Source organism: Xenopus laevis, chromosome 2L (genome assembly GCF_017654675.1).
Source record: "Xenopus laevis strain J_2021 chromosome 2L, Xenopus_laevis_v10.1, whole genome shotgun sequence".
In the NCBI taxonomy this organism is placed as follows: domain Eukaryota; kingdom Metazoa; phylum Chordata; class Amphibia; order Anura; family Pipidae; genus Xenopus; species Xenopus laevis.
Window position 1 is genome coordinate 165,650,288 of NC_054373.1, and position 17,900 is coordinate 165,668,187.

Sequence of the window (17,900 nt, forward strand, 5' to 3'; positions counted from 1 at the left end):
AATGATGTTTTTGATGTGCGCTGGGTTTTGTGCAATACCTCGAAGTATCAGAGTTTTTCTTTTCTAGTGACACTTGAATTAGAAGTGTCCATTTCCTCCATGTGGCAGTATAATAGGGGTGTTACTCTCCTATTTTATTACATATATACAGATATGTGTTCCGTTCTCTTGAAACCCGTTTTCCAGAAAGCCATTTCCCATGCGGAGTCAGTTTACTAAGGTGCGATAAGAAAATCCGCAAGAGCAAGTTTACTAAAGTGCGAGCACTTCTGTCATTGCGAATATTCTGGCGAACATATACATTAATGCCTATTATTGCATTCATGCTACATAAGTTGTCTCGCAAGGTTTACTAAAGATTATCACCAGAATTAACTCCAAGGGGCACATTTACTTAGCTTGAGTGAAGGAATAGAATAAAAAATACTTTGAATTTCGGAGTATTTTTTTGGATACTTCGACCATCAAATTGGATTCTTCGACCTTCGACTTCGAATCGAACTAAAAATCGTTTGACTATTCGACCATTCGATAGTCGAAGTACTGTCTCTATAAAAAAAACTTTGACCTCCTACTTCGCCACCTAAAACCTACCGAGCATCAATGTTAGCCTATGGGGAAGGTCCTCATAGGCTTTCTAGCCAATTTCTGATCGAAGGAAAATCGTTCGATCGATGGATTAAGATCCATCCAAATAGTTCGATTCGAAGGATTTAATCGTTATTATTCCTTCAATCGTTCGATCGAACGAATAGCGCTAAATCCTTCGACTTCAATATTCGAAGTCAGCGGATTTTACTTCGACGGTCGAATATCGAGGGATAAGACAGAAATTGTATAGTAAAAGGGGAGTACAGTCAGATTTTTAAACATAAGCAAAGGAAAATTAGTGATTGCATTGGGGAAGAATGATACTTATATATGTATTTTTTGTGAATTTAAGAAGAATTAATATAATGCGAAAATAATTTATTCCTGATAGTACTTAATTGGCCATAAGTATATTTACTCCATTTTATCTAAATAATCCAAATTTTTAAAAATGATTTCCTTTTTCTCTGTAATAATAAAACAGTAGCTTGTACTTGATCCCAACTAAGAAATAATTAATTCTTATTGGAAGCAAAACCAGCCTATTGGGTTTATTTCATGTTTACATGATTTTCTCTTAGACTTAAAGGGCACCTGATGGCAAAAATTACTATCCCTAATCAAAGGTGCGGACTAATAAAGTCTCCACTGCAGCTGGGGTAACCGTAGTTTTTTTAAAAAAAATTACCGCCTGCCAGTGCTAGGACTGTCGCACCGGGAGGGAGCTGGTGCGAGCGGCCATGTCGTACATAGTCCATGTGTATAATGAGCTTCTAATGTGATGCGCATAATGAGAAAGTTTGTTCATTAGGCATGTGCCCCAACATGGCTGCTCGTAACAGGAGCTCCCTCGCAGGTGCCCTTTAACTTGTCAAGATCCATATTACAGAAAAGTCCATTAACTGGATAACAGGTTCATATTAGGGATCCACCGAATCCACTATTTTGGATTCTGTCGAACGCCCGAATCCTTCGCAAAAGATTTGGCCGAATACAAGGCCAGATTTTATATAGCTAAAAATGTAATTCCAGTAACGTAATTAAAGGGGGACGGGCCCTGGCGCGGGATGCGCTGCCAGCCCCCCTGCCCCCCTCCGTATGCCCGGAACCTCCTCGGAATCAGCAGGGAACTGGCCCGATCTCATCCCCCTGCTCCCCCGGTAGTTACGCCACTGTGTAATTCCTTCCAGTCTTCCTGTGCCATGTTACAGTAGGAAATAAAAGACGGAAAACAGAATTGGTTCCCTTTCATTTTTTTTTCCAGAGGAAGCAACTGATAATGAACTTAAAACAGAAAAATAAAATCTAAACTAGAGTACATTCTTTGTTAAGCGAATGTTACTTCCTGCAGCAAATGGGAATGTGGTTTAATTTGTAATGGCTTGAGTTTTTTTTTGTAATTTGCCTAATCTTCCCTTGTTAGTCAAAGAATCCAGACTAATAAAACGTTGCAGGGGCTCTCTTTGTTAATCAGAAGAAACACAAGCAGAGAGAATGAATGAATCGAGGTTCTTTCTCTCTGATTTTTATTTCGGGGGGCTGAAAAAAGGGTTTTCCTTTTATAATGTTGATTACAACTACAGTTAAAGAAAGCTCTTTGCTCGTACAATCAAAAGCAGTGTTTTTCTCGGTCTAGTGTTATTGGCTAAAATTACCAGCAGCAGCAGAATTACAGAATTTCTGACGCTAATTGGCACTTGGACTTCAAGTGTATGGTTGAGCAATTTAAGTGTTATTAAATTACCTTCCGTTTGGGAAATGATATTAACATATGTGAGATTGTGGAAAGGGAGCCGATTCTTCTGATGTTTCCGCTCGGTTTAAGAAAGCCACAGTATTTTACTACATTAGGAACGCCTGACTGCACACATCCTAACCCATTTACATCTAGTAGGTTCTTAGGACAAGCTGAACGGATATGTTACAAGTAAAGGTGAAGTTTCTGAAACACTGAAACACTTAAATGAAGGTATTATTTTGTGTGAAGAGAGATGCAGTGATAAATGTTATGTTAAAGGCCACCGCACAGATATGGGATCTTCTACCCGTCCAGAGAAAGCCAAAATTCTTATGTAAAACCATGTTTCTATAACTATAAAGAACGTTTCTGTAATACTGGTCTTACAATATTGCAACGCTTCTTTGTACAGGTATGGGACCTTTTATCCAGAATGCTCTGGACCTGGGGTTTTCCAGAAAATTTACTTTCCGTAATGTACCTTAAAGGGTTCATGGGAAAAAATCTTTTTTCAAAATGAATCAGTTAATAGTGCTGCTCCAGCAGAATTCTGCACTGAAATCCATTTCTCAAAAGAGCAAACAGATTTTTTTCTATTCAATTTTGAAATCTGACATGGGGTTAGACATATTGTCAATTTCCCAGCTGCCCCAAGTCATGTGAGACATATGGGATTTCCCTTTTCTCTGTAGTAATAAAACAGTAGCTTGTACTTGATCCCAACTAAGATATAATTAATCCTTATTGGAAGGAAAAGCAGCCTATTGGGTTTATTTAATGTTTAAATGAATTTCTAGTAGACTTAAGGCATGAAGAACCAAATTACGGAAAGATCTGTTATCTGGAAAACTCCAGGTCCCGAGCATTCTGGATAACATGTCCCATACCTGTATTAGTTTGGATCAAGTACAATCTACTGTTGTTTTATAACAGAGAAAAAGGAAATCATTTTTAAAAATTTGGATTATATGGATAAAATGGGGTCTAAGGGGCAAATTTAAGGCAGAAGTGGCCGTTGCTAGAAAAAATGTGCCAAAAGACCAATACGCAGGGACATTGCCAATTTATTAACAGGCGTAGTGGACAATTCACTATCGAAAGAGCTCAGGGCTTACAAAGTTTCGCACCCTTTCACCAGGTGAATTTTCGCTCAGACGAACGATTGTTACTCCGCAAATTTAATTAAACTGCAAATTCAATTAAATCCACAAGGATTAATTATATCTTAGTTGGGATCAAGTCCAAGGTACTGTTTTATTATTACAGAGAAAAGGAAATCATTTTTAAAAATCTGGATTATTTGGATAAAATGGAGACTGTGGAAGATGGCCTTTCCGTAATTCAGAACTTTCCAGGTTTCCGGATAACGGATCCCATACCTGTACCAAAATGAAGTCCCCTTTAGTCCAACAGCAGTAACCCTCTTTTGATATTCCATCCTGGCTTACGTTGCCTGAGCGTGGAGAGCTGGTGGTCACACTGATGCTAATAGTAACATGATCCTTTCTAAAGTCTGGAGGACTGTATACTTTTGTATTCCAGCCTGTTGAAAGATTTTGCCACCCCCAGCCCTGCATGACTTAGGGAAGCTGTTTTTTCTCCAGTGGGGGTCATTTATAAACACTGGGCAAATGTGCACCTGGGCAGTTACCCACGGCAACCAATCAGTTGATTGCTTTCAATGTTCAACTTGCAGCTGGCTAATAAAACGAATCCCTGATTGGTTGCTATGGGTTACTGCCCAGGTGCACATTTGCCCAGTGTTTATAAATGAGCACTAAAATTATCTGTGCAATATTGAGGGCTAGTGCCAGTAGACTGGTCAGATAGGGGGAGGTTGGGACGGGGGCATTTATGGTGCAAAAGAGTGGTCGTATTATTGATGTACATCTTTTAGGAATATAACAACAATTTGGCTTTGATGAATTGTGCATAAAGTATAGAATACAGGCTCAAGGGAGCTCTAGAATTAGCACCTGTCTGTAGGTGTTAAATGCAGTGTTTGCACCTACACATGCTGTTGAGTTGCACCTAGTGATTGGTAATCTAGGGGGAAATGCTGCATTGTTGATGTTAAAAACATATTCATTTGAGTGTGGTTTTATCCATTTCACTTGAGTAGTAATGAGCCCTTCTATATTTTGCAGTTTGCTGGTATAAGGATTTGCAGGGTGAAGGTACACAAGGAGGTGCATAGGGTCCTATTAACTTTGAGGAGTCAGAGTTCTGATGAGCTTATTTGGAGGATATGGCTTTCAGTTAGTGTATGCAACAGGAATATCTTTATAATAATTGGCTTTAGGGGTCATTTACCATTGGACCTAGGGTTCTCTGGATAACAAATCTTTCCGTAATTTGGATTTTCATACCATACGTCTACTAGAATAAACACAACAGGCTGCTTTTGCTTCCAATAAGGATAAATTATATAGTGAATAAAGTACCCCCTCTTGTAAAATATAAGGATATTATAAGTTACCAAGGAGTTTCATGACCATAAAAGTACAAGGCCGAAGGCCGAGTGTTTTTATACAGGTCATGGAACTCCGAGGTGACATCTAATATCCTCATATTTTACAACTGGGGGTACTTTATTTATTATAATACACAAGTTTCAGTGAATCATGTGACAGAAATGACATCAGAACTCACAGTTTATAACTGATGACATCAGAACTCACCGTTCATAAGGAAATAATTTACAGGATATTCATGGCTTTTGTGTATTATAAAGAAATATTTCAACGTATATTCAAAGCTCTCATGTAAATGTAACCGACCTGATGGACCTTTTATGTAACGATGGATGTAACTTTGTATGCAAGTCTTGCCTTTTGTTGCAGCAGTTGTTTTGTGCCAAATGTCGGTAACAAACTGACACATATTCCAGGGAAACACATTGCTGTTGCAGATGGATCCACTCCTGGACTGTATATATTCCTGTTACAATGGCATCAATTGTGAATATTATTTACTGTTACAAAGGCCAACAAAACGTGAAAGCGACTGTATTTCTACCTTCTTTGCAGTGAATTGTAAACACAATTTATTTTTTAATGAGAATGAAAACAAATCCTGCAAAATTAGTGCACATGTTCACGTTTTCCATCTGTTAGAAGCCTTTTGTCTCGGCGGAGCAGAAGTGTTACAGGAAATGGAATGTTGCAATTGTGGTGTAAAAGGCAGCTTTGTCTGGCTCTACAATGTAGTCATTAAAGGCAATGTTTGATATTGTCTACAAGTGCCTGATGTTTAATCTTCACATTTTCAGTAGGAGTTAGAACACATACAACGCTCTTTGTTTTGGTGTGGCTAATGTAATGTTGAAAGGTTTATGCTAATGTTTGGATTAGCGGTGTCCAGCGTGTGCCAAACAAACATCAGGAAACTGTTTAATGCACTTTACTGTAAACTTGTAAAGATTTAATCAGTGCAAATCGAGTAAAACAATGAAGAATAGCTGGCCATTCACTTGACTGAAAAGATCTGCTAGGGAAAAAATGATTGTCATTACATGAGCAGTGAATACAGTAAAGGTCATCCAACACATTTTATGGTGAAATGATTTCTTGGTAGTTACTAAATCTAATTCATAGCTCAGTGCAAAATCCCATGCTTGAAATTGACAATCATCTTTCTGGTTCTCTTTCTATTCCCCTGGCTTTGTCTATCACCCTGCCTTTCTCTGTATATTACTCCCCATTCCTCCATAAAATATGGACTATATACCTTTTGCTTTGGATGGCATGTTGTTTTGTACCCAAAACATGGTGCCAAATTGCACATACCTCTTCAGCCTTCTCTAATTTCAGTCCTGCACATCAACAGCGGCAAATGCAGAGGGTTGGAAGAGAGAGAAGCTGCCAAGCGGGGGGCATCAGGGACCAGCAGCAGCGGCCTGGGGTGGAGGGTTGTTAGGAGAAAAAGAGGCGTTGCCAAACGGGTTAGTTGGAGTGCTGTGGCTGGGGACTTGTTTTTGTCATTTTTTGGTTTGGTTTGGCACCATAGATTTTTATGTAAAAAGCCCAAGAAGCTTGATAAGAGCAAGTTCTTATGTAGGCTGCTAAACACAGGGCTTTAACCCTGTTTGCCATTGCCATTAAACCTTTATAGATTCATGCCAACCCACAAACCTGTAGATGGATAATCCGTTTGACTGAATACACTGAAAGGAATTTGTCTTCGCCATCTATACTCCTAGGGGCCGATTCACTAACTTCAAGTGAAGGATTCGAAGTTAAAAAACTTCGAATTTCGAAGTGTTTTTTGGGCTACTTCGACCATCGAATGGGCTACTTCGACCTTCGACTACGACTTCGACTTTGAATCGAAGGATTCGAACTAAAAATCGCTCGACTATTCGACCATTCGATAGTCGAAGTACTGTCTCTTTAAGAAAAAACTTCAACCCCCTAGTTTACCATGTAAAAGCTACCAAAGTCAATGTTAGCCTATGGGGAAGGTCCCCATAGACTTTCCTAAGTTTTTTTGGTCGAAGGATAATCCTTTCGATCGTTGGATTAAAATCCTTCGAATCGTTCGATTCGAAGGATTTAATCGTTCAATCGAACTATTTGTGCTAAAATCCTTCTACTTCGATATTCGAAGTCTAAGGATTTTAATTCCCAGTCGAATATCGAGGGTTAATTAACCCTCGATATTCGACCCTTTGTGAATCGGCCCCCTAGACTAGAGTAGTTGCTGGGCCTACTATATCTATTATTAAACTCCTGATAACTCACATGTCATGGTTGCCTGGATTGTATGACCTACATTTTATGTGTGGGGCTATAAAGCTAGTGATTTGAATGATTTTGTTCTGCTAAAATTGCATTTGTATTTATCAATCAAAAAATGAAAAGCATTTGGACAGGCTCCCAATCATGTAAATGCAGTTGTCAGTCAACTCCTAAAGCTGGCCGCACATGTATGTTTAAGGTGGCCATACGCGGGCCGATAAAAGATGCCAACAGAAAAAGCAGCTTATTTGTCAGTGTATGGGGCCCTCCGATGAGCTGCCCTGAACGATAACTGGACAAAAACCGGGCAGATGTCAATCAGGCAGGTTTAAAAATCCAGTCGAAACGATTACTTCATCGGTGGGCCCTAGGGTTCACAATCGGATGCTTATGATGAAGGGTGGAAGCGCCTGAAACGCTTTAGGCTCATAATGCCATGTGTGTATTTTAATATTTGACAAATAAAGACACAAATTTTTAAATGATTCAGTGAGAGGTCCTCCAAATTTCTCTCTTCATGATTGGATTAGGCTGTATTGCCCACTCAAGGTGGGCATATTGGGGCAAGATCCTCGTTTGGTGACCTCTTCAAACCAGTGGATCTGCACACATATGGCCACCTTTATTGTCATCAGGTACAAGGATTTGTATCGTAATCTGTTCATGTGTGTTGAGTAGAAGATCTGGTCAGATGTTATCAACCAAGATTTCATAATGAGACAGAATGGGTCACTTTCATAATCAGACAATTAACCTGCTTGCATATTTTTGTAGAGTAGGAAGAAACATATGCAAGTATGGAACGAATATTCAAAATCAACAAACAGACAGAGGCCTGGTCAGAACTGAACCCAGGACCTCAGCACTGCAAGGCAACAATGCTAGCCACTTCTTCAGTGTGCAAATGTAGTGCAGGTGTAGGATCCGCCATCTGGAAACCCGTTATCCGGAAAGCTCTGAATTACGGGAAGGTCATCTCCCATAGACTCCGTTTTGATGAAATAATTCTACTAGATTCCATCTAAGATATAATTGATCCTTATTTAGAATGGTGTTGGGTTTATTACATGTTTTAATGATTTTTTAGCAGATGTAAAGTACAGAGATCCAAGTTATGGAAAGATCCCTTATCCGGAAAGGTCCCAAGTATTTTGGATTACAGGTCCCATATTTTACATTTACTTCAGTGGGTGGAAGTGTAAAGATTGTGCTGCAGTGGATAAGATAGAAATGTTATCTTTTAGTACCGCATGTTCCAACTGTATGTGAAGGAGACTTGAATATTTTGTTAGATTTGAAAGGGATATGTGTTTATTTATATGTGTTTTATTTATGTGTTGCAAGAGAGAAAAGAGACTGTTGCCATAAAGGCCCTTTCTTGAAAATAGACCATATGTAAAGAAACAGAATGCTAAAGTCTGAATTATACCTCTTTATTGGGCCAACATATGGTTGGAATTACAAACCCTCGAACCTCTCCAGGAAGAATACTTTGAGGTTCGAATTCTGGTATTTTAGCCTGCAGCATTCCACCTCACTACTCGTGCCTCATTTCTGTGTGTTTATATGAGACAAGCACGCAAACAAACCCGTCTGGCACTAATTATTGGCCCACAACTGCCAGCATTGCACGTCACAACCTTATAATTGGGAAGAGATTATTCCTTACATGTGATATACATAAGGAAGTATCAAGCCTTTCCATGTTCCAGCGCAGTATGATGTCACTTACTGGTGGGCCAATGAATACTACATTATTACAGTGAAAGAGTTAAAGCAGATACCTCTTTGGGGACATTTTTGAGCAAGTAAAGAACACTTAGATAATAACAGACCTCATGTCAAATAAAGTGCTTTGAAAAACAGTAACTATAATCAACCAATTAATTCAAGACGTAAAAAGTACATTTTGTAGGCCAGACTTGTTTAAAAATGTCTTCTTGTCACTTATCACTGTGGGTACTATTTGGTTATGTTACTTTTTTTTTTACTTCCGGTTGTTTGTTTGATTTTGCTTGGTTTAGTCTTTAAATTGCTTTAAATTAAAGTGAAAAAACAACGAGCTGAAAAATAGTAAGTTATCCAAAATGGATAAGGAGCTATTAATTATTATATTTGTATTGAAATTATTTCTATAATTTGAACTTTTGTGTACAATATAGGATCTCTTATCCGGAACCCATTATCCAGAAAGCTCCAAATTACGGAAAAAGCTGTCTCCCATAGGGGAGAATTTACTAAAGGGCGAATTTTCGCATCAGACGGCTCTGTCACACTTTCGCGCAACTTAGTCAGACGTTAATTCACAGCACATACGCTAATTCATCAAAAAGCGAAGTTACATCTCGGCAGACGAACACTGGCAAAGTTTCTGCCCAGCGAAAATTTGTTCACACACTTGCGCTTAGGTCAATTTGAATAGGGCGGGTACATATAGGTCGTATATACATATATATATGTCTTTATTAGAGATGTTGAAATTGCTTGAAGTGGCCACTTATTATTACAAATGTTCAAGGAAGCAAAATAAAGACAAAGATCCTCTAATGCCCCAGACATGAGCCCACCCTAAAACAAATGTGGCATGACCTTTAAATGGTTAAAAAAAAAAATCAAAAAAATATATTTAGCTGTTACAACTTCAAAATAATCCCACTTTAAAATAGGAAAAAACGGCAGTGTTTTTCTTTTATTTTAATGACTTTTCGGCATACAGGAAATTGTCACTGACGTAAGATTGCGGAGGATGTAGCTTCATCTTATCAGTTCTCCAGGTATAACATGGCAAAGCAGACTCTGGCAAAAGGGGTAACGTACTGGAAAATTTGCACTTTAGTGAATTTGCGAGTTACGATCGTTCACCTGAGGGAAAATTCACCTGACGAGAGGGTGCAAAACTTTGTTTGTTTATCCGAATAATCCAAATTTTTTAAAAATGATTTCCTTTTTCTCTATAATAATAAAACAGTAGCTTGTACTTGATCCCAACTAAGATATAATTAATCCTTATTGGAAGCAAAACCAGCCTATTGGGTTTATTTAATGTTTACATGATTTTCTAGTAAACTTAAAGTATTTGAAAAGATCTGTTATGCAGAAAACCCCAGGTCCCTGAGCATTATGCATAACAGGTATAAAGTATCTGTACTCGTATAATTTAAATTTATAGATTATTATTATGATTAAATGACATTCAAGATGAAGGGGAGAGCAGCTCAAAAATTCATTTTTCAGACTATAATAAATTTGAGAAAAATGTCCTTGAACAGCAACACCAAATAAATGAAAGTGTTTAAAGTAATAAAAATATCATGTCCTGTTGCCCTGCACTGGTAAAACTGATGCGTTTGCTTCAGAAACACTACTATAGTTCATATAAACAAGCTGCTGTGTAGCAATGGGGGAAATTGCAAAAAAACTATATGGCACAGGTTAAATAATGGATAACAGATAACACCATTATGTTCTATCTGCTGTGTAACCTGAGCCTTTTCTGATTTGAATGGCTGCCCCCATTGCTACACAGCAGCTGATTTATATAAACAATAGTAGTGTTTCTGAAGCAAACACACCAGTTTTACCAGTGCAGGGCAACACTGTATTATATTTTTATTGCTTTAAAATACTTTCATTTGTTGATCTTACTGTTCATTTAAGGCAAAAGAAAATCGCAAAAAAATTCTGTCCACACACACAACATACCCCACTTCTTGAGAAAGTGACTAGTTTGAGCCACGAAATGCGTCAAGCCATGCTCCCCCCCCCCGCCTGCAACATCCATGTGTTCAAACTTCGTTTTTATCATAACGTCTCAAATAAATTTGAAGTTTTATACATTTTTGCCTTACGGATCCAGTGATTGCGACACAACCCATTATCCTGTTCATCCTCCATGTCTTCTATTTCTTCAGCAGTCTCTGCCCTGCACATGGGAGATACAGAGTGTGACACACACCTTTTTTTGTGCCTTTGTACAAGTCTTAGGGGTAAATTCATCAAGGGTCGAATTTCGAGGGGTTAAATCCCTCGAAATTCGACTGGGGAATAGAATCGAATAGAATCGAATAGGCAATTCGGGCGAATTTACGCGCTGGCGAATAGTCGAATTGGCGACTATTCGCCAGGCGAATAGGCGCTCGATCGAATATTCGCTCTAAGGATTTTCATTCGATCGAATGCCTTTTTATTCGATCAAAAACTTGGAAAACAAGCCTATGGGATTTTCCAATAGGCTTTTAAAGCAATTCGATAGGTTTTAGGTGGCGAAGTAGGCAGTCAAAGTATTTTTAAAAGAGACCGTACTTCGACTATCGAATGGGCGAATAGTCGCAGCGTTTTTGCGCTCAATCCAGTATTTCGACTATCGAATGGCGAATAGTCGCAGCGTTTTTGTGCTCAATCTATTCGAATCATTCTACTCAGGCAAATTTACGCCAATTCGATAGTCGAGGAGCACAAAAATTCTAAGTTTTTTTACTGCGAATCCTTCACTCGAAGTTAGTGAATCGGCCCCTTAAATAATAGGACTATGAAATAATGAAGGGGAATAGTGACACACAAGTTAACCATTCTGCCATTCAGTGTCGGTGGTCCTGGGCTTGATTCTGAGAAAATTGTGAGAAATATCTGTCTGGAGTTTGTAGATTTTGTGCATCTGCCGAGGTCCATCTGGTTTTCTAATTGTCTTTATGGACTTTTCCAATGTGTTGTATTTTATATTTCTAAGAGAAACTTCTAATGGGGAATGAATTGTCTACATTTTTTTTTTAATCTTTTCTTTTTGTTAACTTTTTTTCTTTCATTTGTTTCTTTATAACATGATAATCTGATTCTGTGTTCACCCATCATTGCGTTTTATCACAGAGAAAGCCTTAAATGATATCACTTGTTGTTTCATGATTTGTGATTGGTTAATGTACGTATGTTTCTGATTGGTCACAGCCCATTTATAAGGAGTATACAAGGGTGTGCCCATTAGCCTATGAGTAAGTGCCCCAGTAGACATGAAACGCGTCAGGCTTTTGATCTTATGTCCCAATAAATGTGTTTAAACTTTTAAATCTTATTTGTTAATTTTGGGGACATACTGTTTGGTTTGTTTTATTTTTTTTCTTGTTTAGCCTTTGGGTAAGTGTTAGGTAAGCTTGAGGGAATGATTTGAATGACATTCATAATTCTAATATTGACGTCTGGAAATTCTATGTTGAAAGGGTACTTAATCTTAAAGATGTATATCCATTGGGCATTATAACTTAAATATTGGTTAAGGAGGCATTCAGATAATAACACAACACTCATATAGTATCTACTGCCACCTATCTGCAGATACGACTCTAAGGGGCATATTTACTATGGGTCAAATATCGAGGGTTAATTAACACTCAATATTTAACCATCAAAGTACAATCCTTCGACTTCAAATATCGAAGTCGAAGGATTTACAGTATTTCCTTCGATCGAAGGAAAAATCGTTTGAACGAACGATTAAATCCATCGATCTAACGATTTTCCTTCGATCAGAAATTGCTTAGAAAGCTTATGGGGAAGGTCCCCATAGGCTAACATTGGTACTCGGTAGGTTTTAAGTGGCGAAGTAGGTAGTCGAAGTTTTTTTAAAGAGACAGTACTTAGACTATCGAATGGTCGAATAGTCGAACGATTTTTGGTTTGAATCGTTCGATTCGAAGTCATAGTCAAAGGTCGTAGTAGCCTATTCGATGGTCGAAGTAAAAAACTTCGAAATTCAAAGTTTTTTTACTTCGAATCCTTCACTCGAGCTAAGTAAATGTGCCCCTAAGAGTTTTTTTTTTTACTAAAATCTGTTATTATTTTAATTTAAAAAAACACAACCAAACTTCCTGATCTGACTTATTTATTATTTAAAAAGCTCAAATTAATCAGTTCAGGGAAACCCCCCCCCCGAAAAAATTGTACGAAAAATCTTATTGTACAATTTTTTTTCTAGCTTTTTCCCTGAATCATACGTTTTTTTTCCTGATTTTTACCCGAAGACTTATACACAACCACAACATCTCGGATATGCCATTGACTTATACACAACCTTGGCAGATCCGAGGTGGCGGATTTTCGGATTCAGGATTTTTACTGCATCTGGCTTTTTTTTAAAATATAATTAATAGTAAAGTTTATAACAGACTTTAACATTGTCTGAGCTTTGGACTTCAAAGACTATTTTGTTGTTGTTGAGGTATGTAGTGTGCAGTCCAATATATTTCCCTAGCTAACCATTTATTATTGGTTTGTAAAGTCCAGAGTTATGTCCGAAAGGTTTTTCTCTTAGCTTGTCTTCACATCTTGCACATTGTAAGGCCTTCTTGGTTGAAGGCAGGAGCAGTAGCAAGATTGACTGCGCAGCTGGGACCACACATGAACTTAGTTTCAGGATACTCCAGTTCTTTGCCTGTCAACAAATTATGCTCTGCTACATAGATTTACAACAGTACATTACAGTGGAAGAGCCTTCACTGAAACAATCTTGTTTACACAGGGGATGGAAAGTAAAAAGATTCCCTCTTTAAGGAAAATTCCCAGAACAAAATTAGCAGTGAACGTTTGACATGATCAAAGAATACGAGTTTATATGAAACATTATCACATGATCTCTCCAAATAGTGGGTTCTGAAGACTTCAATGCTGAAGGAATGATTATGGTCTAGACTTGTTATAACAGGAAGCAGCAGAAATGATTCAAGTCAAACACAACAAACAGCGGCGAGGCTCATATTTATTGACGTAACAATATTTATGTGTTCAAGGACGCACGCTGCACGTGGAAAAATGTTTTCGGTTTTTGCAGGTTTGGGGTTGAAAAATAATGAAAAGGCAACTTACTTTGTTTGGGAAGACTCTGCCCTGGTGTTGCGTAGAGACAAAATATTTAAAATAAAGGAATGTTTTATTTGTTTACAGTATTTCTCAAATTGTTGGCTCCCTTTCTTGCAAATTCTACATTTGAGCTTGTTCCAAGATAGCGAGGCAAATGAAAACAGGTAGCGATATCACGGGGACTGAAACTTGGTTTTGGCACCCGCTATGGTAGCTGAATTTTAAGAAGGAGTAACATAGTAAGTTTAAGCAGAAGCGTTTGTTTTTTCAGATTACCTAATACGGATTTTTATAATTGCATTAAATAATTTGAATGCAGAAAAGATTAATTTGAAATTTTCCGTTTTTTTTTTTTCAGGCAACAAGAGAAACACTGACTAATCACTGTACAAACCTTGGCGATTCGCTTGGTAAAGAAAACGACATTGCTTTAATCATCGATGGCCAAACGCTAAAATACGCACTTTCGTTTGAGGCTCGTCAGAGCTTTCTCGATCTGGCGCTATCCTGTAAAGCTGTCATTTGCTGCAGGTAGGAAAATAAATTATTTATATTATATTTCAGAAACCATCTCTTTATTTTATGTTTAAAAAAAAAAAAAAATATGGCCTTGGGTTATGGCTTAAAAAACACACACCTTGTAAAATGATTTGGTTTCGAAATGTGAACGACAGAAATGCTTGACAGCCAAATTGAGGAGAACAATCATTTTATAGAACACGTTTTATTACGAACAGAACAGAACAGAAAGATCATCTCGCATGGGAAAGTCAAATGCAACCAGATGTTACTGTTCCTATCTTTCCGTCATAATTCTGTGAAAAAGATTTTTTTTTCTTCTTCGAGGTTTTAATGTTTCTGCTGAGATATTTCTTACAGATTTATATCATAAGGGGCTTATTTATAAACATTTGATCAATGCGTATTAAGGGGCAAATTTACTTATGGTCGAATATCGAGGGTTCATTAACCCTCAATATTGGACTGCCGAATGGAAATCCTTCGACTTCGATATTCGAAGTCGAAAGATTTACTGCAAATCGTTCCATCGAACGAAAAATCGATTAAATCCTTCGAATCGTTCGATTTGAAGGATTTTAATCCATCGATCCAACGATTTTTCTTCGACCCAAAAAAGCTTAGAAAGCCTATGGGGACCTTCCCCATAGGCTAACATTGACTTCGGTAGGTTTTAGGTGGCGAACTAGGGGGTCAAAGTTTTTTTTAAAGAGACAGTACTTCGACTATCGAATGGTCGAATAGTCGAACAATTTTTAGTCGTAGTCGAAGTAGCCCATTTGATGGTCAAAGTAGCGAAAAAAAACATTCCAAATTCGAAGTTATTTTTTATTCTATTCCTTCACTCGAAGTAAATGGGCCCCTAAGTAAAGATTGTTTTTTTTTTTTACATATGTAAATGTTTTTAATGAGCCAAAAAATATTGTATTTTTTTTCACTAGTGATGATTATTTAAACATTTAGGGGGTTATTTACTAAACCTTGAATTTATCTGGACAGGCTTTTTGGGGCAAAAACTAGAATTTTTAGTGGAAAAAAACATGATTTTTTCAAGATTTACAATGCTGCAAATAGTCAGATGCAAAAATCCACCATCTCAGACCTGCCGTGGCCTTGTTTAAGTCAATGGGAGAGGCAACTATCTCAATTTGAAGTTATGTGGTTTGCGCTGTGTGTCACGTGATTCGAGAGAAAAAATTTGAGCAAAAGTTTGCACTCGATGTTATCATGTTTTTCCACAATCCGATTCATTTGGGTTATTTTATTTAAAAAAAAGGTCAAATCGAGCATGGGAGTTTGGTCATGTTTTTTTTTTTTTAAATAAAATATGAGATAAATTCGGATTTTAGTAAATAACCTACTTTTCATTTAGGGGGCTTTCTTGCCTTGACATAGGGGAAAATAATTAAAACCTGTGGCAAAATTATAGCTAGTTTTTTTGGCTCTCTGTAAAATTTTTGTGTAGAAATGTTGCCAACATTGTCACACAATTATAAATTTCTTGTCAATGGGAGCAGGGTTAATAGCAGATATCATGGGGCCCTGTGCTACTGTTTTTACTTGGTCCTCTCTACTAGTGATGGGTGAATTAATTTGCCAGGCGCAATTTCTCGTAGAATTTTTGTGTTTCGCTGCTGGCAAATAGATTTGCAAAACTGTGATGAAAATTCGACCTGCTTAAAAAAAATAAAAAAAAAAATCAAAATTGGATTAAAATTATTCGGATGCCCATTGACTTTAATGCATTTGGACAAAATAGTCACGTGGCTAATTGTCGAGGGTGTCAAATGGGACGCGCGTCAGAATAGTCGCACACATAAAAAACTGTTGCGCGTCAAAATTATTTGGGGGCGTCAAAATTGTTGCAGGCATCAAAATGTCACCGTTTCGTGGAAAAATTCGCCCATCACTACTCTCTACCAAAGGGCATTATTATCATAGAAGAGCTTGTATCTAACAAGAATCTGTGAGTATACTGTATATGCCAGGTCATTTACTACCTACAGGGCAGGGTTCAAAATGCAAAATACAGGTTCATTTGGAGTGGAGGGGTGGGTGGAGTCACATAGGTGCCCCTTCTCCTAACTTGCCATAAGGGGGAATGAAATTAAAAGTCACACGTGTTGTTTAAAATTGAGTTTTTGCAAATGTTTAGTGCTGCTCGCTTTCGCTGGCGAATATTACATTGCTAAGCACAGGTTAGCATTAACATCTGCACTAGATTTTTGTTAAAAATGTTGTCGCAAAATACGCTTGCAAAATTTTATTGCATACACTGCAGATGTTCGCAAAAGCGATTTGGTCACAAACTTTGCGAGGAAGATTTTGAGGTTTGTAATCGGTCAAAAAGACACAAACATGGACGCTAATGTTCCCAATGGTCTTTGTGAAAGTTTTTTGCTCAAACGAAACACATAACATTCCCCCAATAAAGTCTTAGCTCCCACCAGGTAACTGCAACAACTCTATAGGCAGGTATGTTCTGTATAATAAAAGAACTGCATTCCACACAAGCAGATTGGATTTATATAGCCATTTTGATAAACTGGAAATGTTCATGGGTGCTTATCTGACATCTCACATCCAGTGCTGGAAATAGATGTTTTGCTGGGCCCTTGTATCTGTTGGTCATTCTAGCCTTTAGGGTAAAAATGTTTAATAATGATTTTCTTTTTCTCTGTAATAATAAAACAGCAGCTTGTACTTGATCCAAACTAAGATATAATTAATCCTTATTGGAAGCAAAACAATCCTATTTGGTGTATTCAATGTTTAAACAATGTTTAAGAAGACTTAAAGGGAATGTCAACCCAAAAAATACACGTTTGCCTAATAAAAGAAAACATAATTCTAAGCAACTTTGCAATATACATGCTTTCAATACCAATTGTTTATACAATCACTGAATCTTTTAAATTATATATATATATTATATTGACAAGTTGCTTATAATTATGTTTTCTTTTATTATTTTGGGGGGGTTGACTTGCCCTTTAAGTTATGGTGATCCAAATTACAGAAAGATCCCTTATCTGGAAAACCACAGGTCCTGAGCATTCTGGATAATAGGTCTAAAACTTGTATCCTTGTCATACTGTATTGTACTTTACTCAAGTACTGATTTTGTAACTGTGTTTTGTGAGCTTTTTAATGTTTCCTTCATTTAAAGGAACAGTAACACCAAAAAATGAAAGTGCATTAAAGTAATGAAAATATAATGTCTGATTGTGCTGTACTCCTACAGCTGGTGTGTTTTCTGCAGAAACTGTACCATAGTTTATATAAATAAGCTGCTGTGTAGCTATGGGGGCAGCCATTCAACGCTGAAAAGGCTCAGGATATGCAGCCGATAACAGATAAACTCTGTAGTATACAATGGGAGTCTTTAGAACTTATCTGTGATAGATTGTGTATCCTGTGCTTGAATGGCTGCCCCCATGGCTACACATCAACTTGTTTATATTAAC

At 37.5% G+C, this 17,900-nt stretch overlaps 1 protein-coding gene across 2 annotated transcripts in view; it reads left to right on the top strand.

The window, feature by feature from the left end:
* LOC108707568 (phospholipid-transporting ATPase IB) overlaps positions 1-17,900 on the top strand; it is a 425,456-nt gene that overhangs the window by 150,241 nt on the left and 257,315 nt on the right. For both annotated transcript variants that reach the window (XM_018245563.2, XM_041582662.1), the window contains exon 25: positions 14,273-14,445. In XM_018245563.2, the coding sequence (XP_018101052.2) occupies positions 14,273-14,445 (173 nt within the window). The remainder of the gene's footprint in view (positions 1-14,272; positions 14,446-17,900) is intronic.